Below are 24906 nucleotides of genomic sequence, written 5' to 3' on the forward strand. Positions count from 1 at the left end.
TTCTCTGCCTTAGTAATTCATGTGCAAAAGGCTGTTTCCTGTCTTGACAGGTTTACAATTTAGGTAATACATGTAAAAGAAAAAAAAAGAACAATTGCAGTAACAATTTGTCTCCTAAAAGGTGGAGCCTTTGGTATTTCTGCTTATTCTGATATTCCTCCAGTATGCACAGTCCTACCATGACCTGTAAATGGTACATTTACAGGTCTCTGCAATAATTCTTGAGCAGGTACAAACAAGCCAGGGCTTACTATCAGTATCATGTTACTTGACTTAATATGCTGTTGAGAGGATTTGAACTCTGATAAGTAGCATGGCTGCAAAGTCTTTCTCCCTATTGCAAAGATAAATGCATTAGTTTAAAACCATCTTAGAGGTGAGATGAGATAACAGCAAGCACATGGGCACCTATGATACTTCAGCTGTCAAGTATGTTGCAAAACCAAGTAGCTCAGCTGATTTTGATGGTATGTTCTTAATTCACAAGGGAAGAGGGTTAAGTGAAGGGTACTGACAGACAAGCTTTGGCTGAGCTTCACGTGTAGGAACTGAAGAATACACAGTGCTACTGCTCCCACAGACAAAGGAAAGATACCTTACTCACCTCAGTTCTATGTCACTCAATATCCATAAAGCGGTTCACTCTTCAATACCAGGGCAAAGGAATGGAACTAAAAGGTGAAGGTAGCTTGTTGGGTTGTTTTTTTTACCTAGTACAGTAAGATAAGCCTGTCAGCGTCCATATAATTACACTACCCTATATTTAGAACAAGTCAATAATAAACATACACATAATACATATGCATACCATATACACCATTAGCTGGTGAGCAGCAATGTGCTTGACAGCATTAAATTGAGCAGTGTGACTGTTGCCCCAGATGGATCCTGAACCTCCAGTTTGAAGCTACCTGTGAATATCACCACGGTGAAGTTACAAAAGAAAAGGAGAATGGTGAAATCAATGGTGAGGTGAGGTTTCTAAAAGGTAACTGAAAATGTAAGGATTTTTATTGTCAAGGACTGCAGTGCTACAGCAGAAGAGGAATTATATTTCTAAAGAATAAGTACAATAGTTGGCAGAAGAATTTTTTTGGTAGATGGTTACAGTCAGAGGATAATATACCCAGAATCAGGCTCTTCTCTGAGAAATACCATTCACAGGTAAAAGAAAGTTCTTTTTAAAAGTCTGTTCTTCCAGTGGACAAGGAAAGTTCTAATTTGATCAGCTTCGAATCACAACTGAACAAAATGAAAAACAGATTACTCTTCAAGCACGGATACTAGAATAACTTGGCAGATTATTACAGAGACAGAAGTAGCAGCGTATGCCATGCAGTGCTTTGCAAACTGCATGGGTTGGACCCCAATCTATCCGTGCCTCCAGGGATAGAAGCACAGCGCGAGTGAGTACTGACCTCTAGTGGACAGAACAGTCAGACCTGGGAAAGGTCGCTGAATTTAAAATAGAAAGTACGTCATGGGCACGGCTGGCCCAAGGCTTGCGCTTGGCACGTCTACAGTCAGCATAGTTCTACTGTTACCAATCTCTCACTGTCTGTGTGTCAGAAAACATCATGTCTATTGTAAAATCTAGAGGCAATTTTTTTATGGCCAAAAGAAAACAGTGCATACTTACAGTTTGCTCAGTAAGACACAGAAGTCCAACTACTGGTCAGTAAAATTAACTGAGGCTAAATTCACTCAACTTTTTAGATATTTATTTAATAACCTGCATTGTTGAGACTGTGTCAATGGACATTATCAAAGCACTGATGTTTAAAGAAAAGAATCCTAAGGAAATATGAACATACATGTCCTATATTAAGAGTCTTAGCCCTATTTTTATTACAATCAAAAAGAATGGTGAATGTTCATATATTTTCAATGTCTGCCCCAAAGGATTTTGCTTGACTCTCACTTTCAAGTTATTTTGCATGGGAAAAGTCCTTTAAGTGTTTTGAAGCTCTTCTTTAAAATAATTCAAAGTAGAAAATCAATTCCATGCACATAATTCCGTAAAGCTTCAGCTGAAACTACTGAAATTGGGTGCTCTCAAACAGTTAACATGCCATACAGGCTTCTCTTCCTCTATTACTCGGGTCATCCTGAACTTCATTCAACAGTATCACCCAGAAGTTAATGAACACTGGAGTTTTTTGTGCTTTCACCACCTTAAAATAGTGAAGTTTCTCGAAAATGGTCAAGGAGGGTCCAGAAACATGGAGCTTGCATCTGGTCTTGCACAAGGGTTTTGCCAGTTGTGTGGCTTGTCCTTGTCTCCTTTGCACCCTGTCTCACACAAGAATTGTTGTCCCACGCCCTAGATATTTATTTTTGCCTCAGAGGGGAGGGGAGGGGAGAGAAGGAAAGGGAAGGGAAATCTCAAGACCCATGAATTCCCTATTGCAAGGTTGTGAACGGAAGAACTTCTATGAGGAGAGCAGGATGCCAGACAATGCAGCAGACTTATTGTCTTAATACTATTCCAGAGTAAGAGATACTGTCTCAGTCTTTGATTGATATGAAGCCAATCTGTGTTCCAAAGTTAGTGCCATCACGAAAGTGAGAGTAAAATTTATCAGGGTGGCAGGCAGTACAGAAAGTGATATTTTGGTTCCGGTCTGTGACAGAATCATCTTGGATGTTCTCAGGAAGAACCCCACCTCTCTCAAGAAGAATCCTTAAAAAAAGAAAGAGAAACAGAAAATAATATTTTTTTGTACATCCTCACATTCTGTAAGGCACTGTCTTTAAGGCAGGACCTCAAGTACCAGCTGAACAAACTGTGCCAATATTATGACTGAGACTTTCATTTGCTTTTCTTTTTATTTTCTTCCAGTATTAGACTAAATTAATCGCTTTCCTGCAACTAGTAAAGCCACATTAAAATTGAACTTTTGTCTATAATCCATAAGCCATCAGTATAACAATAAAATAATAGTTGAAACAGCAAAACTGAGCAGATACCATTCCTTCAAAAGTATCAGTTGTTGATCTGCAAAGTACTAGAGAGTACTTTAATATGGTGAGGACCCTCACCATATTAGTGGTGAATAACAGAATATCAAAGAAATTATTGATAACTAATGTGAAATTAGTCTTTTATTCACTCAGGAGGCTTACCGTGTTGCTCTTCTAATATCAATGTAAGGATTTGCAGAGTCAAATAGTCTCACACACTTTGGATCAATTCTGTGAAATTCTTTCGCTGATTCATGAGGAAGTTTATAGCAGCAAGGTCCTACAGATGGGCCCAGCACCACAAGGATATCTTTCACGTTACAGCCATATTCAGATACCATAGCATTTACTGTGGCCATAGACACTCCTAACAATGTGCCTTTCCATCCTGTGAGAAATGAGAGGTTGAAAAAAATTTGTATAAATTGTCTCTTTAATTTTCTAGTATATTCTAGAAATATATGCTATTATTAAAGGTATAAATTAAGAAATATTTTTACACCTAAAATTAAAAAAATATGTCTAATAATAAATTATCTTTTTTTAAAAAACCCAAAACGTACACATTAACAGCTACCAGTTTGCTGACATAATTTGGTGGAGATGGAAACTAAAGAGAAGCACTTAGTCTAGAATTCCAGAATTCTTTTTTCCTAGTGTCCTGGTTTGGGCAATTAGAGCATACCTTACAGCTCCTTTGTGCTTGAAACATTTAAATGGGAATACAACAACAGAAATACGTCAGAAATGTATTTTTATAGTATAGTGAAAGTGGTTTAATGTTATTTTAGAAAAAAAAAAGAGGCTCAAGATAGTGACATTTTTTGGAATAGACAGAAGCCAAGTTTGCACTTGGGCATTGTTTGGAATAGGTAGAAGAAAGTCCAGCTTTGAGTTCCTGTATCCCAATGTGAGTCCTGGGAAATCTTTGCATTGCACAGGGAGTGCAATTCCTACCAGAATGAGCAGCACCACAGGCTTTTCTGACAGGATCAGCAAATAGCACGGGTATGCAATCAGCACCTGGAGCTGCTAGCGTAACACCTTTCTGATTTGTAACAATGCCATCATAGCTGTCAGGCTCTGTCTTTCCCATAATACACACTGCATTAGCGTGATCAACCTGTCAAAACAAAACCAGAACATGGACAGTGATATGGCAGCAAAACAACCCAGTTCTGTCTAGTACAAGGTTTTTTCTTTGGCAAGAAACACTCTTCTGCACCAACTGATTATGCATGGAAATCAGGCACTCCCTTGTTCAAATGCCATGCAGATGTACCAGTAGAAAACCATTACAGAAGTGATGGTATATTTTTCTTTTAGGAGGAACTGCTCTGATCACTTATCTGATTATTCTACTCTGTGGTAAGTTAAATGTTTGAACAGACTTGGAAGAATCAGCGTTGCTTCTCCATATTGTGCCAAATGGCTAATAGTTTGAATGGCTATTCTCTCAGATAAGCTGCCAGCTGCTTCTCACAAGTTCTTACTGACAAAGGTAAGAATAATGCCTACAGTGTTAGCCAGTGACACACAAAGGAAGATCTGACTCATTTACTTAAATCCATCATTTTATAAGATACCTTGACTCTGTGAAAAGCCTCTGGGTTAAATCCTGCAGCATTAGCTAGCCGACGGAGATTTTCTTTAACAACAACGTTTGGGTCCCTCCTCTTGGAACTGCTGAAGAGATTGCAGGAGCTTAGAGTTGGTATATATGAGATCCCACCTGTCCTTGTAGTGAACCCATGCAAGAAGGTATCATCTGGTAAGGCAAAAAAAGACAACAAATAATTGCTTTCAACACAAGATCAGGCCAGCTATTACATAGTTTTATACTGAAGAGATCTGGAATCAGCCAATCAAGTTGAGTATTGCTTTACCTTGTATTTAGCTGTGGCATTTAAATTTAAGGATTCTAATTTTCTTCTTGCTCAGAATCATGCCATGGCAGGGACACTGAGACATCAGGCATGTCAGGGACCAGAAGAAACTCTTTCCCTGCCTTTCCAGATGATGATGGTAACTCTCCAAATGTGTAATTCACACACAGAGGGGAGGAGATTTTTCTGTCCGCAGTAGTGCCCTCACTAAACCCAGGACTGTCTTTCCTCTGATTGTGCCCCAGGCCTGGGATAGACTTGCCAGTCTTTTGCTGTATTTCTATTGATACTTCTCCCTCTTATAGTCGTGATACACTATTACAACATGACATAGAGTTATTTGTTGCCTGAAGACATTTCCAAATTTTACCCATTTTGCAATTCCCTTGAAGAAGTATGCTTGGTAACAGTCTCTGTAAAACTACTAGCTGGAACTCTCTTTACCTGGAATCAGGGAGGATCTGAGGATGGTGAGCTCCCCTTTCAGGCTTGGCAGGCTTTCCAAGTGCATCTGAATCTCACTTTGGATGAGTGCCATGTCCTGTGAAGGAAGTGTTTGCCCTTCACCCTGACGTTCAGATATCTGTAGGTTTTCAGAGCCAGATACCATCTGTAAATCCTCATATTCAAACTGGTAGACGGCTGTAAAGAGATGGTCTATATATGCTTTCATTAAGTCTTTTCTTAAGGTAGGGAGAATAACCTTAATGATGCTTAGGTCTTTTTCATCCAGTCTCTGTTTGATGGTGTACAAAGCAGCAGCTGTAGTCAGAGCACATACCACCTCCAGTCTTCTCTTCAGACTCTGAAAACCTCCCAGAGCTGGAAGCAAGAACTCTTGTTCACCTTTCCTTTCACTCCCCTGCCTCTGGCAACATATGACATACACAAATGGAGCATGGATGGAAGAGCATTTCTCAATAGTTTCCAGTGTCTTGCATAGTAATCTTTGGATGTTGTTCTGCAAGTTGGCTGGGATGCTGAACAGATCTATTAGTACTGCTTCCACCATATTCCAGGATATTTAATTTCTACAACTGTCAAGTAGTAACAAACCATGAAAAACAAACAAAAAGACATGAATGAACTGTTAGTCCAAACACAGAATATTGGTATTAAGGCAATGAATTCAGTGATACTGGGTAGAGAAGGTACATAGCAGGTAATTACTAACTCAGGATTTCCTAGCTGCATCCAAAGAAATTGCAGCAAAAGAAAACTAGCAGAAATAGGAATTATTATGTATTTATTTAAGCATCTAGGTATTTCCTTACCACCCCACCTACCTCAGGTTTTTCCCAGGTCAGGGATGATGAAAGGTTGGTACATAAGATTAGATTTATTGAATCAATTAACCCACATTAGCCTAATGGACCCTAATTGACATCTGGTTGATGGGCCCTCCTCCAGCTTCCAGAGGGCAAGCAAATACAGAGGTCCCTTAGCTTGCTGGGACTGGAGGAGTTTCTGTAACAATTTTTTTGGAGCTGTTTAACACATCGCTGAAGTGGAGCTCCTGCCTGCTACTCCTCCTGGCAGCAGAGTGCTGGGCTGTGAGTGCAATGACATTTTTTCCCACAAGACCTTTTGTACTTCTCCCTTTTGCATTACCAAAAGTATTGACTTACTAATTTCTAACTTCTGTGTCAAGGGGCACGTGATTGGTATAGTTCTTTTCAGCACGCACAGGAACTCCACACAGGTTACTGAAATTTCACCTAGTAACACAAGAAGCACTTAGAACTAAATTAAAATAATTAAATACTGTGCACAACTTCCTGCCTCAGTTTTATAACACTGCTAGCTGCACTCTTTGCTCTGAAATCAAGATGTGTTAAGCTTATCCCAAATCATCCTATTGTTCCTGTTTTCTCTTGTGGCCCATGGTGTAATTCCAGGTTTGGTGGTTTGTTTTTTCCCCTTTCTGAACTTTGTTGATCCAAGCCCAGCTAGGCCTACGTGTGGAAACTTGTCCATCCACCTCTTCTTCTCTCTGTTGCTATGAGAGCCTATTTTTCATATCCTCCCAGAGGTGTCTTACTTTCTTTTCTCTCTCTCTGATAATCTTTCAGTTTCAAGGGCAAGCCTCCCGAGGTCTGGAACAAAAGGCTAGAACCCTCTGCTTTGGGAACCTCAAAGACATCTATTTAGACTTCATGACTAAGCACCATCCTTGATCTAGGAGAAATATACATAGCTTTGCCATCAGTTCTAAGACCCCATAATAATTTAGAGTATTCTTTAACACTGTAATTTTTCTTACAGCAACAAATTGTGCATGAATATTAATTTATTTGTAGGAAAATTCATATCTTTGCAGAAACAAAGAAATTGAGAAGACTTATGAGTCATTGAAATCAAGAAGTTGTGGATACAGGAGTAACCATTAGGAGTGCAAGGAATAATGGGCACAAACTGAAAGAGGGGAAATTTAAGCTAGATGTTAGGAAGCAATTCTTTATTGTGAGGGTGGTGAGATACCAGAACAGGTTGCCCAGGGAAGTTGTGGATGCCCCAACTCTGGCAGTGTTCAAGGCGAGGTTCATGGGGCTTTGAGCAACCTGGTTTAGCAGGAGGTGTCCCAGTCTAAGGCAAGGGGATTGGGACTAGGTGACCTTTAAGGTCCCTTCCAACCCTTAACATTCTATGATTCTATGATCAGTGCTCTACTACCAGAGCTAACTGCATCACATAATGCCTGGCGCTATTTTTCTGCCCCAAGTCCTCGTTCTCCTGTAACACATGCATGCTCTAGCTTTACAACACTTTATTATTCTGCAAAAATACTACTTCTGTGTGTACTTGAGGCCTACCATTACAGCAGACTTGGGGTACTCCTTGGCATTTTATGCTTTAGAATAGATTCCCAGATTTTCTACACTCAAATGAAAGCTCAAAGACCTTTCTGTTTTTAATGGACAGTTTATTCAAAGAAGGTTTTACAGAAAACATTCTGTATTTTCTTCATTGTTCTTTTCCCCAGACTGGAAGAAAAATAATCCTGACTGAAAATGATGTTTTCCTTTCTGCGAATTGAACACTTACAAAGATTAACTAGAGACTATCAAAACAGGTAGACTGAAAGAATCAAAATGTGACAGCAAATAAAAGAATCTGCCAGAGAATTTATGACTCTTGATTTTGCTCAGAGTATTATTTACAGACAGCTGATAATGGATTTTAGAGAAAACAGCTTGCTAAGAAAACAGTGCCAAAACAAGCTCCTGTCTAAGACCATGACTTGGGAAATCAGAGTATTTCCTTTCCTACCCTGACACTCTCTGTGGGAGGCCTGTCAGAGTATGACATGATCACAATCTAGGTATAGATAATAGCTTTATATAGGAAAGACAGTACAACAGAGGGCTGTACACGAAAAACAGATTATTGCTCCACTTCAGATATATCAACAGTGGAAGGTAAGTAGAGTTCATTGCTGTTCTTGTACTTGCCCAGAAAAATACCAGCAGAGAAAGGGTGGAAGGAAAGTGTTTGCTGAGGGAGGGGTAATTGCCTACATTGTTAAGTTGTGTGTGTACTGCAAAAAGTCCACAGGGGCAATTATTGAGATGTACACATCGGAAAAATGGGGCTGACTCATCCTTCCAGTTTTGCATCACAGAGTCCTAGTGAGGTCAGTGGTGTCAGAAATAAACTTGCTTACAATTATAGCAAAACTGACTCCTTTCTAAGCCCCCCCCCCCCCGAAAAAAAAAAACAACCTTCTCAAAATACAGGTTTGCCAAGTACAGCAATGTTTTAGCTCATGGGAAATGCATTCAGAGTTATCCAGGTTTGAAGTAACATGCTTAACAGTCCCATTGTTCCATGGAAAGCTTCTCTGCACTTTACCACATCAAAAAACGTATTTATTAAGCAGTCGATCATATTGGTACCCAATTCAAGACAAATAATTCCACAAACTTGAAGCTAAGGCCTCTCATTAGCTATTTGGATCACTCCTTGAAACTGTCAGTGCAAGCGTTCTGAGGGTAAAGAGATTCTCTTGCACAGATATCAAGAAAAAGAAAATCAAAGAAAATTATCAATAACGAGAAGAGAGGTAAAGAGGGTAACAAGAGTGAAAAGTAGAAGGGCAAAGTGAATGTAGAAAAGCAACAACGAAGGAAGTAAAACCAAGCTGCAGAGAAAAGACAGTCCAGGGTAGAAAAAAGATGCAAAAAACCAATTTAAAAAAAAACAAAGCAGCAGTCCAATTACAGAAGTTCCCTGTTGGTCAAGACAAGATTGCTGACAATTTCCTGCACTTTGAATCCTGCTGGTCACTTTATATTAGTACAGAAACTCAGAGGAATGACATCATTTTTGGAAAATTAAAAAGGCAAGAGATATTTAACATCTGAAAGAGGGAAATGCCCTGAGAAAGAAAACACATCATTAAAGCTGCCCAAATGAACATGGATAAGAGCACATTTGTAAAAACTTTAAACAACAGAAAAAAACAAAACCAAAAACAAAACCCCAAATAAACAACAACCCCCCCAAACAAACAAACAAAAAACCAAAACCAGGGTAAAAAATAGATTTAAACCTCCTAAATTGGATTACAATAAAACAAATTGCCTCTCCTAATTAGGTGTATTTAGGCAAGGTTGAAGAAACAGAGATAACCACATACAATGAAAATATTAAAGTACATGTAATTTTTGTAAACAAAGTTTAACAGGAATTTACTTACACAGGTAGACAATCCTTTTAAACTCTTGAAAGATATCAACTGATATAATACACACACATTTCCAGCTTTATATATCTCACTTCTTTCAGTCTTGGAACTGATTTGTACAAGATGGAAATTCCTATTCTCTGTAAGATAGCTCTGGGAACCTGTATTTCTTCTTTTTGATGGGACCCTGCTTTGTTGCTGAGTCCACCGGAAAGAACAAACTGTACCACAAGGCACCAACATGATTAACAGGTGTCGAGGTAGCGCTGAACCCGGAAGCAGCGTTAACCCTGGCATGCAACTCCCTGCTGCAATCACACCTTCTAATACATCAGCTTTGCACAACCTCAAACTCACTCAGAAACGTATGATGGAGCAAAACAGAACAAGAACACAAAGAAGTTCAAGGAAAACTTGTACAGACTGAAGGAGTTTCCTTTTCTGAGCTGTAGCTGCACGTTCCAGTGAAGAATTTGTCAGTCAGTCAAGGAAAAGTATATTCCGGATGCAGAGAGAGAGGTTATGAGAGATTAGCCTCAGGGGCCACAGGCCCCAAATGACAATGGCAATTTCTTGTTGAAGCAGTCAGAAATTTCGCAGAATGTAGTGAGAAAGTCTTAATCCTTTGACAGGACAATGAGAAGGTTAAAAGGCAAGTGGAGAAATGAAGGATTTATATCAGGCTTTGTACAAAAATCAAATGGTAATAAATACGTTTTGTCAGCTGTGTTAGAATCATAGTCATGACAGTTAAGTATATGACAACTGAAGAAAAGGACAAGAAAAAAAGGAAAGTAATTTATTCAGGAACAGAGGAATTAATAAAATCTGATTTTCTAATAATTGCTGTCTCCTGTTCCTCCCTTCCCTGCACCTGCAGTAAACATACATTACTGCCAGGTCCAAAACACACCTGGGGAATGCCCTGGAATTTCCCCTCCTGCTTTTCTTTCCAACTTGTGCTGGGCAGAGGGATGAGAGCTGAATTCTCCTGTTTCTCCCTTCTGAAGAGAACTGATGGGGTTATCTTGTCCTTCCCCATCCAAACATCTCCCTTCATGAAGTTTGCAGAAGTCGGTCATCTCTGAAGCGTTCCACCCCACTGTGGCTGAACTAGGTCATTAAAAATTAACAGGAGAGCTTGGTGGAGAGAGACCAACGCAATCATTTTCTTTCCTTCAGTGAGACTAAGGAAGAAAAACTAATTACCGGGGTAATTTTTGGTGTAGAATGCTGAGAAGGAAAAGCTCAGAAAATACTCAGGGGTACAAAACAATATTAAAAAGTGACAAATTGACAACTCTGGCTCAAGTATTATATTCAGCTTATGCGGTTGCAAAAAAAAAAAAGGGAGTAAATAAACAGATCATATGAAGAGATAAGCAGTTAAATTATAAAATAGTTGTTATAAAAATATATATTTTTTACATTTATATATTTAAGTTGTTTAATATATTTATACATTTAAGTTGTTATATGTTATAAATATAAAACTTATAAAATAAATTCTAAAATTAAATTATAAAAATAGTGCAATTTAGGGTTAAAATCCCTCAACCTGGAGTTCAAAAGCATACGAGTGGGCACAAGGCAAGTCCGTGCCTACAGCACAGGACACGAAACTGGGCCACGTCTCTTCTCCCTCGTAACCCAGTGGTGCTCAGCAAAACCAGTTTTCTCTGCATAACAAACTATGGCAGCAAATGCAGTTTAACACAATGAATTAGGTAACCCGGGGAACTTAGAAGCGGAAGGAAGCTGAGTAGAGCCCTCGGCCACGGGGGGGTGAAACCGCTATCGGGTGGTGAAGCAGCCACCCATTTCTGAACGCGACCGGTTGTTTCCGCCGGTTTTCCTCGGGCTCCTGCCGGGATCAGCACCTCTCCCGGCCCCTGTGCCCTGACCGCCGGTCTCCGACGTCCCCCGAGCCCCTCCCGCCTCGCCGCCCGGCGGCCCTTGGCCGGCGATCCCCGCGCGGGGGAGGCACGGCCATGGCTGCGCCCTGAGGAGGGGCGGCCCTGTCGGTGCAGCAGGTGCAGTAAGGCCTCCGACTGCATTCACAAACCGAGGATCTGTGCTGCAGATGAACACTGCAGTGGTTTATTTTATAAAATTCTGCAAGCAAGCGTTCTGATTCTCAGTGATTAGCTTTGAACGTCTACCCATTAGTAACCTGTTCTTCCTAAGTAAAAATGAGCCAAATGAAATAACGTATTGATCGGCGATCCCACGAGAAATCCCTTAGTATTGTTTCATCAACGGGAATTAAATTAAAATGAAGATAAGACAATTCACTTTTTTTTCTCTCCCCTCTAGTTCTTCACTTTTGCCTAAAATGGCCAAGCAAAATTCTCCATCACTGGTTGAAGTTGTAAAAGAAGTTGAAGAGCGGCAGCATTTGCAGGCATCAGAGATAGAAAAAAGCAAAACCATTCTTTTCCAATTGCAGGTAATAAGCCTTGTTTAGAGTAGTTTAATAATTTTTTTCTTTAGATGAAAGAAGTTAGGTGAAGAAGTGTTCCTATGAAAAAGAGAAGCTGATAGTAAAATTTTTTTCTGGGCAAGTGCAACTGTAAGGCAGATACTCAGATACATTTAGGCTTAGTCAAAACTGTGGATGCGCGCTATTCTTTGTAAGGCCACAACAGAGCAAAGACTTCATTAGAGCAGGTGAAACTTTTGGGTTTTACTTGGAAAAAAACCCACAAAAAATCCCCAACAAATACTGAGCTGAACACACAAAGCAAATCCACAACAACTAAATGCAAAGTGAGGTCTTTTAAAATTATTTTTTATAGTGATTTCCTAAGATATGTGGTGGGGGAGAGGAGGAGGGCGGGCAAGGAAGGATTTTAAAACCATTTTGTTTTTTTTCTTTTTGGCAGAATTTCACCAGACTATATAATCTTTTTGACACGAAATGCCTTTTTTTTAAATGTGTGTTTGAAGTGGATATCCTAAATAGTCATTAAATACTGTCTTTATTCAGTACTGTTAAGTAGAACACTGCAAGAAGTTTTCTTCCCATAATATAGTAAACACTGCAACAAAAATTATTGTCACCACACAATTTAAACAAAGGCATCTGTTTTCAAAAAGGCCCACAGAACTTTAGAGCCCTGGGTAATTAAGTTAGTTCATTTATTGTTTCCTCTTTTATACCTATTTCTTTTTCTTTCAAAAAAGACCAAACCCTGGGAAATTTCATACAAACATTAATGTTAGAACAGCAAAATTAAATAATTAGGAACTTTTAATCAAAATGCAGAACTGCTTTTTCATCTTTACATCAATTCCCATGTGTACATGTCACAGAAGACATGGAAAACAATAATTTCCTTTCCAAAATTTAACAGCTTTGCCACTAAGATCCCTTGCTTTCCTATCCTCAGTAAAAGGTGGCTGGCAGTGATAAAATCCTGTAAAACTGTAGCCCAGGATTTCTAAATTAAAGTCTGCAGGAACTTTTGTTCTTAACAGTTAATAATGTCTTAATCTGTTCAAGACATTGAATAAGAGATTTCATACTACTCCTAATGCTTCCGTTAGGGAAAAGATAATAGGCGACATAAATCACAATGCTAATTATCTCACTTAGTGCACTACTGTTGGCAGGAACTTTGGGTGGCATTCATCATAGCTAACTTGCATGGCCTACAAATCAGATGCTGAGCCTGTATTAGTCATCTAGGCTCCCTTGCTAGTCATCTAAGAGGGAGAAACATTTCTGAGGCAGCACTTCAGCCCTTCCATCTTAGATTTACATGTAGATGTGTGGTCAGGGAGGCGGTTTAGTGGTGGACTTGTACTGGGTTAAGGGTTGGACTTGATGATCTTGGAAGTCTTTCCAACCTTAATGATTCTGTGATTTCTTACGATGGTTGGAAGTACTACTTCTGCTTTTGTTCGCTTCTCATCAGTGAGATGAAGAGGCCTTTCTGGGCTAGATGCATATTTCCTGTGGGGTTGAAAATAGTGGGGATTAATCCAACTTTCAAATACTACTGTGATGAAGGCAGGATTAAAAACCTCAGTAGAACAGGCTAGTTAAGCTCCATCACTTAGAACACCACTTTGTTTGTGTAGTTTTGTAAGTGATTTTTGGCATCTTTAGTTATTTTTAGTCCAGTTAGGACTTCACTAGATTTCAGCTCTAAAAAACCACTAGGATCGGGTTTGATCTACCACATTCTATGTATCTAGCAAATATGAGGAATTTAAAGTAAGTTCAAGGATACCTTATTTTATATTTTAGACTAAATCTAAGGGGATAAAACTAAGTATTCTTGCATTGTGCCTATAATGTGATGATTTTAAGAAATGGAACTCTAATTATCTTCCATTCAAACCACATTATGCAAGTTAAAGAGAAGATTCTGTTGAATAAATATAAATTAATTACAGTGTTTAACTAGACACTTCATATCCTCCCAAAGAAATGTTCTTAAGATACCACTAAAATTTTTTACAGGCAAAGTTTCAGGAACTAGAAAAGGAAATGAATTCTATTCTGTTAGAAAAAAAGACAACAGAAAAGGAAATACATCTGCAAGATGATGCCATAGAAGTGACAAAATATCACTGTGAAAATCTGGAGGCCCAAGTCAGAGCTCAGTATACTGAAAATTTAAAGCTGAAGTGTGATGCAGAAGCAGTGCAAGAAGAATTTGAGATGATACTTGCAAGAAATAATGAATATCGGGAAAAAATAAAGAATCATAAACATCTCTTTTGGGAGATGGATAATAAAATGCCAGTTATGATTGAGCTTGCTAAAAAGAAGGCTATTGTTGAAGAATTAAAGACAAAGAAAGAGGAGTTAATGCGTGATCTCCAGAATCCAGAAGGATCTGTAATAAAACAAGTACAGGTATTATATTTCCTTTTTTAATTTTTTTTCCTTTTATGTGAAATAATTTTGACATATGGTTATTTTGTCTAATATGTTTATGGTTCATGGGAGATTGACTACATAGAGAATATAGATAATTTATAATGCTACATTAATTAAAGAAATTTTTACTTTGGTATGCAATTAAAAAAATCAGGCATTGTTATCTCTATATTTTTGTAAAAGACAGGTTCATTACGTGTGATCGAATGAACTCAGATATGAAAACAAAATTACAGAGCTTTTTATCATTGGATAAACTTCCGCGGACACTTTTCAGAATTCTGTGAAAGCTTGCCATATTGTTACATTTTTCACGTAAGAACACAGTATTCTTTAAACTTTCCTGTCAACAAACTGCAGTTGAGCTGTTTGCCAAAAGGAGCAGATTTCATGAGATGGTGATAGAAAGAAGAAGAGGGCAAAAAAATATTTGTTTTATTATTTTAGTCTAACACTGTTGTTTTTACTTGACCCTAATTGCAATACTTATTAAGCACTACCACATATGAATTTTTCACCACAAAATTTTGCAGTATATGAAGTTGGAGTATGAAGTTGGAATGGGATCACAGATGTTGTATGAAGTTGGAATGGGATGAAGTATGAAGTTGGAATGAGACCACAGATTTCAAGTCTGATGTAACTTGCATTATTGAAAATCTGGTGTTACTCTATTTATGTAAATGGATGAAAATTTGTTTGTACAACAGACCTTTAAATACTGAGAAATAAAGACTTATTAACACTGTATTTCCCTATGAGAAGGAAAAATATATCTCAAATATTGCATTCAATATTCGTTGCTTTTACAATAAATTACACTTTAAACAAAATAAAGACTGCCAAAATGAGTTCAAAGTCCTATATTGTTGTAGTTTTCATATTTCAGATCAAGAATATATATTCTTACATGTCTAAACTCATGTTATAAAATATTTAATTATTAATTTTAATTAGTCTTCTTAAATTATTATTAATTTAATTATTATTAATAGATTTATTGTGAAATTGTTTATTATAGTTCTTTTTCTAATCTCTATTAGTGGAGTGAGACTGTTAAAATGTGACATTTTTAATAAGCTTAACAGATGTACTGTGCCACATTTCAAGGAGTAGATTTCTGTATCTTAACTTACATCTACAGGAAGAAATTACACTTCTAAAAAGTGAAATCACAACATTGAAAGATTTCATCAATCAAAAAACAGATTTGCTGGAAGAAGAGAAAAAAAAGCATGCTAAGCTTAGAAAAGAAATTGAGGTGAGTCATTTAAATAAAATTTAATTACAGTTCTCCTGACAGAATGTAGATAGTGCAAATGAAGTTTGAAGTACTTTATACATCATTGCTGGCCACACATTGTTCAAGTATATACAGTAATTATGCTATCTTAAACTCTGGGTACTGACACCCCTTCTAAAACTCAGAGCTTTATTCCTGTCTTGAGAAAAATCGAAGTTAAGAACATTTTTTCTGAAGTCTTTTAAGAAGGAATTCAGCTGTGAAATTTTAGAATGATGTCCTGAAAAGAGAGGTCACTGAATGGTAATAAAGCAAAATGCGTCTTTTAAAATTTCTGTAATACTTCTGAAATACTTTAAATTTCACTGCTGATTTGATTATTCATGACTTGTCTCGTGGTTCCTGATGACTCATCAATGGGACAATCAATTGGACGAAGAAAATGGACTTCCCGTGAATCTCTCTAATTTGAACTGACATTAAATTAGGAATAACACAGAAGCTTCTAATTAACTGCCAAGATAAAATTCTGATAAATGGTTAAAACCTTCTCTTTTAAATAATTGAGCTATATTTTAAATTTTGTTTCTTTCTAAAATACTCTGTATGTCTAGATAGTTTTTAGTTTGGAGTTTCACATAATTATTATTGTTAGTTCAAATAAATGCCACAAAATTTAATTAGCAAAGCTTGGTACTATAAAGATGAACTGATCCAAGGTTAGGTTTATTGCCCATTGTAAAATGTAGGAGGAAGAAAGAATCATTTTTCATATGATAGGCAATGGCAGAGAATTTTTGACCTGAAAAGCAAAACACAGCTGCTTTAGAATAGGTCAGTGCTACTCAGCTTCTGAGAAAATATTTTATTACCAAGTTAACATCCTCGTAAGAAAGTTCTCTAAACTCAAAGTGAAATTAGGCAGCCTAAAAATAATGTTCTGTTCTGTTACTGAAATCAATTTAAATAAATAGTGAAGGTTAACCTGTTCTTTGGTTGTTTGGATTATACAATCTTTTTGTCTCAGAAGGAAGCAGGTTCAAAAACTAAATCTTTCAGGATATTATTTTCTACTAAGAACTCTCTTTAAAACAATCCAATTTTTAATATAAAAACTGACAATGGATAAGCAGAGACATTTATACCCAGCAGTCCTCAGCACAACTTGGGAAAGAACATTCAAGTCAAGCATGGGAATAAAGTGAGATACTAGTCACATGGATGAGGTTCCATTGAGCTGCAGTGGTGGAATTCAGCTATAGACTGCTGACAGCTAAATGTGGTTGCTTGAATGCAAGTGACTACACATGAGTTAGGAAAGTTCCCATTATAGTCACTGGAGCTGTGGTTGGTGCAGCTGATATATTCTAGAGATCAATTCAGTCCATAAGCCTACGTGTTTTCAGTAGGATGAATTGCACGGTATGGTCTATCTAGACTTTCTTTCTAGACTGGGTAGAGCAAACTGATCTAGTGAAAGATGTCCCTGGCCATAGCCAGGGGTTCAACGAGATGATCTGTGAAGGTCCCTTCCACCCCAAACTATTCTGTGATTCTATGATTAATAAATTTACAAAGAATATACGAGCTTCCAGGTTTCTGACCCTTCAGATAGAAGCAGGTCATTGCATCTGATCAGTGAGTTTGCTGTTGCTTTAGGATTTCTGGAGCCTTTATTCAGCAATCATTTTAAGCACTCATCCAAATCTACCCGTATACAGCCTTATACTTAAAGACCTATAGAATTCCTATAGATTTCCTGTTGAAGCCTCGTTAATGGCTAAGCTGGTGCTCAAACAGGATGGATTGACTCTCATAGCCCTGGTGCTCCCACTTTGCTTCAGTATTATTTCTGGTTTCCTACAGAGATTTCCCCAGCTAAGCACATGGTGCAGGAATGTAATTCAGAATGCCTTTCTAAAGCAGCTGAATTTTGGAAATTTAAAAATTTTTGATAAAATATCTTTCTGCAAGAAAATTGGTGCCTAAGTGTCCTTTTTTTTTTTTCCCCCCAAGTAAACTCAGTGATCTGACATTGCTAATTAATGAAGTCTACAACTAATTCATACCTGGGATGCCTCTCATCAGTCAGGGTACTGATAGACTCTTAAGGCAGCTTGTGTACCTTTTCTCACTCCCTTTCCTTAGCACCATCCCCACCACCCATCTCTTGAAGAGCAGAGCCTGTTCCCAGTCTTGGATAGGGATGTCAGCAATAAATCAGGGTGGTTACCTGTGTAGGGACAAGACTTCAGTCATAAGGACTAATTCAAGATGTCCACAAATAATAGAAAATTTGTTGCTATGTAAAAATAATAAGAAAAAGAAAGCTCAAAAGGCTGTCTGTGCCCGTACTGCCCTCTTTCCCCTATGTCAGTGTGCAACTACATTATTCTTGCGGATACTTGCCTATCCTGTCCTTAAATGACCCCAGTGGTGGAACATCATGAGTGCCCAGACAATTTTTTCAAAGGGTTGACAAATATGTTCACAAGGACAGTAAAAAGAGCAGTTTTTTCCCTCCCCTCTGTCCCGTAATCATGTTAGTGCTCCCTCCCTCAGCAGATGTGCCAGACAGTTCCCAATAATGATGCTGGGGACACATTTCTAAAAAAAGCAGATAATATTGATCATAGATGTTTCAGTGTCATACAACGTAGTCCTAGTGACGTTCAGATCCCCCAAGCACTCATTCAGATGAGTGAACCTGACAGCATCGCTCGAAAAGTTGTGAACGATTACAGGGAAGAGTAAGGCAATGTGAAGGAAAACAGCCCATCAGCAGTAAAAGGTGGTAGTGTAATTTACAGAACATCAGTGAGGGAGTTCCTTAGCTATATGTAAAATTTAGGCAGCAAGACTCGCAGGAAGTCACTGGCAGTGCTGTAATTCTGATGCAGCTGTACACCATCATGTGTATGTTAGGTACAGCGTAATAACATTTCAATAGGCAGACACAAGGGTAATTATACATGACCACTCATATGCCATTCAAACTATGGTAAGCAAGCCCAAATTTTCATTAAGGGAATACCCGTTATTTCCATTTTTATTATAGTCAATGCTTTTACACTTCAGAATTCAAATCTTCAGAGGGTTGTCTGCAGCAGCCATTGTTCTCCACGTAAGGCAGCAATGAGGGCAAAATTGATACACTACTGCATTGCCACAGTACTGCCTGCTTATGAGAAACGTACCATTTTAAATGCAATGCAACTACAAAGCTCCTGCTACAGCCATCTACATTACTGAATTTGTATTCTCATTTATAACCAAACACACTTGTCAAAGAATGATTTTTTTTTTCTTTCTCACCTCTCATTCTGGAGCCTGAAATCTTCCATGTATGAAGTGTTGCTACTATGTGAGATGTTGACTCTTTGGGTGGGATTTACAATGTTAAATTTTAGACATCTACAGAACAGATACCCATACTGAACTCTTCATTTAAGGTCTTAGTGAGAGAGTTTTTCTTTCCTTATTGGGAAAGTGAGGCATGATTCATATTGTCCTAAAGCAGACTTAGATGAATGGCTTCCTAGATGTCTGTGTCTCTTCAGCAGCAGAAAATAAATGTGTAATGACATGGTCAAATATCAGAATGTACCCTTGGACAGAGTTCAGGGAGCTGAACCCACCTCTGTAAATAGTTTTATTTGAATAAAATTGTGAAGTGAATTTTGTTCTTTTTTTTTAGGTACAGAATAAAAGATATGATGCTATTTTAAAACGTTTGCATTGCCAGCTGAACAAAGTCCATTCAAATAAAAGACAATGGCACTGGAACATTCAGCAGTTGGAGAAGAAGGCAACAGAACTAAGAAAGTGTCTTGGAGTAGTGGACTTACAAAATATAATGTAACAAACATAACAAAGCTAGAATATAGGTAATCTTTTCCAGGCAGGGGAGGCTTTTTTTCTGCAAATACTACAACTCTTAAATAGCATGGTAACTGGGCCAGACCTCATTGATTTCTTTCTTTTTAAATTTTTTTGCACTTTCATTTTCTAGACTAAACTAAAATGGTTTTTTTGTTTGGTTGGGTTTTTTTGGTTTTGGGAGTTTTGTGTTGTTGGTTTTTGGTTTTGTTTTGGGGTTGTTTTGTTTGTTTGGTTTGGGTTTTTTTTTGGTGGGTTTTTTGTTTGTTTGGGGTTTTTTGCTGTTTTTTGTTTGTTTGGTTGGTTGGTTGGTTTGGTTTTTTTGTTTTTGTTTTATTGTCACCAAAGGCCATCCAGGAAAAAAGTTATTGACACTTCTGGGTGTTTTCAAAATATGTGTCAATTTTATCTAAAAAGTTATTTTTTCTAAAAGTCAACCAAACAAGACTTGAGAAGTTCCTTTTTATTTAATTCGGTCTTTGAAGATTGGGATCTACCTTGTTTTCCCTAAAGAGAAATGAATGTCTGTGTATATTTGCGTTTCTGAGAGACCAAAGTTCTAGATCTTTTATCCACACTCCTTTTCATTGCAACTTACTAAGGAGCTCTGGAAGCTCTGATGGCCTGTGTTTGCTGTGTGGGAAATTAATATCGCTGATGTAACAGGCTGTTTGCCCTGTGTCTGCCAGGATGTCCTAGCATGGGGACAAGGAGGACATAGGCTGTTCAGCTATAAAAGGCTTAGGAACAAGTACGCTCAGAACCGGGCTTCAAGTAATCTGACTTTAACTGGTCTAATATATGTTAGCAAAGAGGAAGGAGTAGGTTAATAGGGTACTACATCTGGATAGCTTTTAAAATGGAACAACTCACCCTCAACAGATAGGAATGTGTTATAGATGATTGATTATAGAGGAACTAATTATCTAGAGGAGCTTAACTAACTAGTAGCAGCCATCTAACATCTAAGTGTTTAATATTTGGTAAGATGACTCAACATAAATGACAACCTATTAAAAATTCTTGTTAAAATAGTAGTGAACAGTAGCCATTTTCCTTTGCCTTCTTTTTATTATGTGCTTGGCATTTGCAGAATTTACATACTTTCTCTGCTCTTACACTTAAGGTAGTAGTTCTATTTGGACATAACTTGTAAAATTTATCTCTTTTATGAAAGTAGCTTTTTATTTAAGGTGTTATCTTGAATAGTTTAGATTTATCTTTACTCATTTATATAAAATGAAAACTTAAGCAAGTTGACTATTTACTCTGAAAAATGTTAAACTGCCTATATATTGTTAGCTTAGGAAAGCAAAGCTTAAAATGCAGTACTATTATTACATTCATATATTCATGTATATTTACATTTCCCTTAACATGTTATTTCCCTTTAATATAAAGTTATTTTAAGCAATATCCTTACTCATGAAGGGGCTCTTTCAACACTGTTAGACTCTGAAGGTTTTTTGCCATGATTTTCCTTTGCAATAGTATCAACCAGTCTGCTTTCATTAAAACAATAAAGTAGAAATGAAAACCTCAGTATCGTATGCTATAGTAACAGTATGTCCTGAATATTGAGTCTTATCAAGTATGTAGCATTACTGTAACATCACAACTGTTCATCCCTACACAGCCTAAAATAACATGCACTTGATGCATGTGTATCTTCTAGAAAGGGATCCAAATTTGAAAAAATTAGAGATTTTACTGTTATTTTCAGTGACTAACTGTTCTTCTCTTGTTTTTCATGGTTTCTAATTTCAACTTTTTCAGCCATCCAGTGAAATGAATGTACTTTATATGAAGTAGTTTCTCTCCATAAAAATACTTATGTACTGTCTTCTTGATGAGTTAAATAGTTCAAGTGTTCCAAAGTTATTGACTGTCATATCTGACCAAGAGCTTTAGCTTAATGTATACCCCCAAAAGTGGTAAAACACCTGACGTTTTCAGGGGATTAAGACTATATTCCCTTAATGTGCCTTTTACTACTAATATTATCTAGTTTTCATATTTAATTTCTAATTATTTAAGATCCCCAACAATTAATGCACCAAAATATGTTTTGTATCAGTCACACAAATTACTTCAACCAAATTCACTTTAACATTTATTACCACAGTTATAAAATCACAGTTTAACCTTGCACTTTATTACCAGTTGAAAACAACTCTAGCAAACAGTCCAAACCTTCTCATGTAACAAAAATATCACACCTTGGTTTTTCTTTTTCACCAATGAAGATGTTCATTGTTACTTCCCTGGGTATTAGGGTGGTTTCTATGTATCAACACATACAGCCTGGCTCACTCATATCAAATACCTTGGACTTACATTTTCCTTGTTCCTTTTCAAAAATCTTATTGTTTCAGTATCTCAAATTACTTTTATAGTTCTTTGTACATATTTTGAATTTGTTTAATATAATTTAACAGATATGCATACAAGAGCTGTATTTAATACTCCTGTTAGTGCTCCCTTCTCCTATGGAGAGGCCTACCTATCATTCAAGGCCGAAGTTTTCTCATACTCCTTTTTGCTCATTGCAAGAGAGCTCACCTACTGGGGCCCTTGACCCCTTCATGGGATCTCAGCTAACAAAGGTGTATTCCTCCTTTTTTCTTTGGTGCAAAGCTTTCTTTTTTAATATACATATTTAAATGGACTCAGCTTATCTCAGTTCTGTCTCAAATACTCTGGTAGCTACCAGGGATTCCCGGGTAATAGCTAACTCCATATCAAAAAGATCCCTGGCCATTTGTGATTCAAACTCATCTGTGCGTGCTAGAAAGGAGCTGCTGCATGGTTTAGCTGTATCCCCAAATGAATGGTGGAAGCTTTGGAAATTAAAGCATGCTTCAGCTCCTCAGCTTTCTTGCCACAAAATATAGCTATAGTTCAAGTACTTAATATGTCTTGAATATGTATAACTGTTCTGCTCTCATTTAATTAAGAAATTATGCTAGAAAGAATTTTATCTTTAATCCCATATCAAAGAAAAATACTATTGTTGGTCATCATACAAATGCCTATGGAATTTACTATGAAAAACCCATTCATATGTTGTAGTTTCTTTAACAAATTCTTGGAAATGCTTTATCTAGTCCTTAGTCCATTTGACTTATGCTTTACTGACTATATAGAGTACGAACTTTATAATACAAAGTCCATGATGTTAAAAAGTCTGTTTCTTTTTCTGAAATTATTTGTTATAAGATATGAATGCTGACTGTTATTGTCATCCTGCATCACTGTCCTAGTTAATTGCCACAATTATAATCTCTTATTCCACATAAACACACCATTTGTGTGTTTAACTCAACTGCCTTAAACACCTGAGTTGATTCATTTCTAATCTTGGAAGCTTTGTCCTGAGTTCCCACCAAACTTCTACTTTAGTCATTAGATCAAATACATTTTGCACACTTCCAATAAACAGAAGTTCGTATCACACAGTACTTACATATTTTCCCAGGTGCAGCATTTCACATTTAACATTCAGTATTTAACAGATAATAAATATAAGAAACATTTTACTACGGAATGGCAGTTAATTGGGAGAAAACCTATCTTGAAAAAAAAGTCAGCTGAAATGAGGAAATATAAAAAACTACCTTCTCTAAACTATCAGCATTCTGTGCAATGTACAAAAAAAAAAGAAACGCATGTAGCTTTTAAGAAAAGTGCCTAATTGCAGCAAATCCTGGCAACCCGCTGAGGCCATTTTTCTTCATATAGTGTTAACCACTAGCAGGTTGATCTCAGGGCATTTTTTTCCCTTAGCAAGCAAGCAAGCACGGACAGTAGGAGAATGATTTATTAATTCTGGGAAATAACTTAGTGAATGTACTTCGTATTGTTATTACATGAAGCTTTCCCAGCTCCTGTTGGAGAACCGTGCTGCCAAATCCATATAAGTAATTTCTGAGGATGGGTGTGGAGCGAAGGGAAGAATTTTTGTCTTCAGTACTCTGCAGGCAACAGCAAGAGGAGTGATTGCCCACTCTGAAAAGCAAAACAGACACCAAGCAGGGACAGGCATGTAAATAACTGAGAGTGTAGGAAAACTTATCAACCAACAACTCCTATCCACCACTTAGCAAAAATCTGAAGCACAGGAAACTGGATTTATTCCAACAATATAATGTAGTGAAAAGGAAAATACTGGGGGAACTCCACACTTGACAGGGAAACAATCATTCTTGTCATGCAGCAAATGCACTGGTGTATGATAAAGGGAAGGATTTCCCCATGTTTTAAGCTGATGCTCCACAGGAAACCCTTTCAGTGACTCAACAACCTCAGGCGCTGAAGCAGAGGAAATGTGTCAGATAATGCAGACATACCTGCTAAGATCGCTGCTCTCACCAAGACTACATGAGATAGACAACAGAAGAGGGAAGGTGGGTTAGAGTTAGATGCCAGTGCTGTGCTGCTTTGCTTCTCTTGCAGTTTGCTTTGGCCCTCAGGAGAGTCACTTGCAGAGAGCTGTGTGCATGAGTGTGGCAGTAAGTAGTGCATGCTCTTCTACTATAGTTCTTACGCAATGCTTCAGAGGAAGATGAAATCATGACCACTCTATGCATTGATGGTACATCATGCTGCTGAAGGTGGGGAAAATCCCAACTTTCAGAACTCGTACCTGATTTTCTGAAATGGATGAATATATCTTTACCAAAGTAATTATTAGATCCTTTGTTAAAATGAGTCTGTAGTATGTAGGTCTGAGTCATGTGGAGGCAGTGACTTCTTGCAGAATTCCAAGCAGTACTGAAATATTTTTCTTTTAATTGTCTGCTTTGCAGGAGGCAAATGCTTTTTCAGGGACACGGTTAAGGCAATGCAATGAACCACCTCAGAAACATGGATTGAGCAAAACCAATTCACAGCATCTTTAAAGTACCACACTCAACTATTTCATTTGGCTTTTTCTAGCATTTAGAGGAAGCAACACGTAATGACCTAAAAAAATGAAGAAAAACCTTAACCACAAACTGCAAAGGGCAAACCAAGATAAACAAAAATATCTCTACCCTCCCTACCCCTGAAAAGAAATTGAACTGCACATGCCCCATCTGGATGAAAGGGAACCATCCAGAGGGACCTGGACAAGCTTGAGCAGTGGGCCCATGGGAACCTCATGATGCTCAGCAAGATCAGGTGCAAGGTGCTACACCTGTGTTGGGGTAACTATGGATATTAATGCAGGCTGGGAGATTAACAGATCAAGAGCAGCCCTGCTGAGAAGGACTTGAGGGTGCTGGTGGATGAGGCTGAATATGATCCAGCAATGTGCCCTCGCAGCCCAAAAAGCCAACTGTATCCTGGGCTGCCTCAAAAGCACTGTGGC

General features: G+C 37.7%; 2 protein-coding genes across 5 annotated transcripts; one reads left to right on the forward strand and one right to left on the reverse strand.

The window, feature by feature from the left end:
* Window positions 1-1738: 1738 nt before the first annotated feature.
* LACC1 (laccase domain containing 1) lies at window positions 1739-11180 on the reverse strand. Of its 3 annotated transcripts, XM_027649423.1 has the most exons (7): window positions 11096-11180; window positions 10451-10724; window positions 5295-5887; window positions 4551-4732; window positions 3922-4087; window positions 3127-3352; window positions 1739-2683 (listed from the first exon to the last, which is right to left on the reverse strand). In XM_027649423.1, the coding sequence occupies exons 3-7, from the start codon at window positions 5860-5862 to the stop codon at window positions 2509-2511; spliced, it is 1317 nt and encodes a 438-aa protein (XP_027505224.1). In that variant the 5' UTR covers window positions 5863-5887; window positions 10451-10724; window positions 11096-11180; the 3' UTR covers window positions 1739-2508. The 3 variants fall into 3 exon arrangements, with proteins under 3 accessions (XP_027505224.1, XP_027505216.1, XP_027505234.1); XM_027649415.1 differs by lacking the exons at window positions 10451-10724; window positions 11096-11180 and adding an exon at window positions 9550-9734; XM_027649433.1 differs by lacking the exons at window positions 10451-10724; window positions 11096-11180 and adding an exon at window positions 6462-6998.
* On the forward strand, window positions 11153-19763 carry CCDC122 (coiled-coil domain containing 122). 2 transcript variants are annotated; one of them, XM_027649447.1, is made up of 5 exons: window positions 11153-11264; window positions 11854-11986; window positions 14009-14407; window positions 15576-15692; window positions 19372-19763. In XM_027649447.1, exons 2-5 carry the CDS (start codon window positions 11873-11875, stop codon window positions 19534-19536), a joined length of 795 nt encoding a protein of 264 aa, XP_027505248.1. In that variant the 5' UTR covers window positions 11153-11264; window positions 11854-11872; the 3' UTR covers window positions 19537-19763. The 2 variants fall into 2 exon arrangements, with proteins under 2 accessions (XP_027505248.1, XP_027505258.1); XM_027649457.1 differs by lacking the exon at window positions 11153-11264 and adding an exon at window positions 11474-11570.
* Window positions 19764-24906: the final 5143 nt, after the last annotated feature.

The sequence above is a fragment of the Corapipo altera genome, unplaced genomic scaffold (assembly GCF_003945725.1).
Source record: "Corapipo altera isolate COAL_440 unplaced genomic scaffold, ASM394572v1 0, whole genome shotgun sequence".
Taxonomy (NCBI): domain Eukaryota; kingdom Metazoa; phylum Chordata; class Aves; order Passeriformes; family Pipridae; genus Corapipo; species Corapipo altera.

Excerpts from the sequence above, each read along its gene's own strand:
- CCDC122 (XM_027649447.1), top strand. The coding sequence starts at position 11,873 with ATGGCCAAGCAAAATTCTCCATCACTGGTTGAAGTTGTAAAAGAAGTT. Across the intron at positions 11,987-14,008 it reads CCATTCTTTTCCAATTGCAG|GCAAAGTTTCAGGAACTAGA; the intron begins GTAATAAGCCTT and ends AATTTTTTACAG. Across the intron at positions 15,693-19,371 it reads AGCTTAGAAAAGAAATTGAG|GTACAGAATAAAAGATATGA; the intron begins GTGAGTCATTTA and ends CTTTTTTTTTAG.
- LACC1 (XM_027649423.1), bottom strand. The coding sequence starts at position 5,862 with ATGGTGGAAGCAGTACTAATAGATCTGTTCAGCATCCCAGCCAACTTG. Across the intron at positions 4,733-5,294 it reads CAGATCCTCCCTGATTCCAG|ATGATACCTTCTTGCATGGG; the intron begins GTAAAGAGAGTT and ends TTGCCTTACCAG. Across the intron at positions 2,684-3,126 it reads GATATTAGAAGAGCAACACG|GATTCTTCTTGAGAGAGGTG; the intron begins GTAAGCCTCCTG and ends TCTTTTTTTAAG.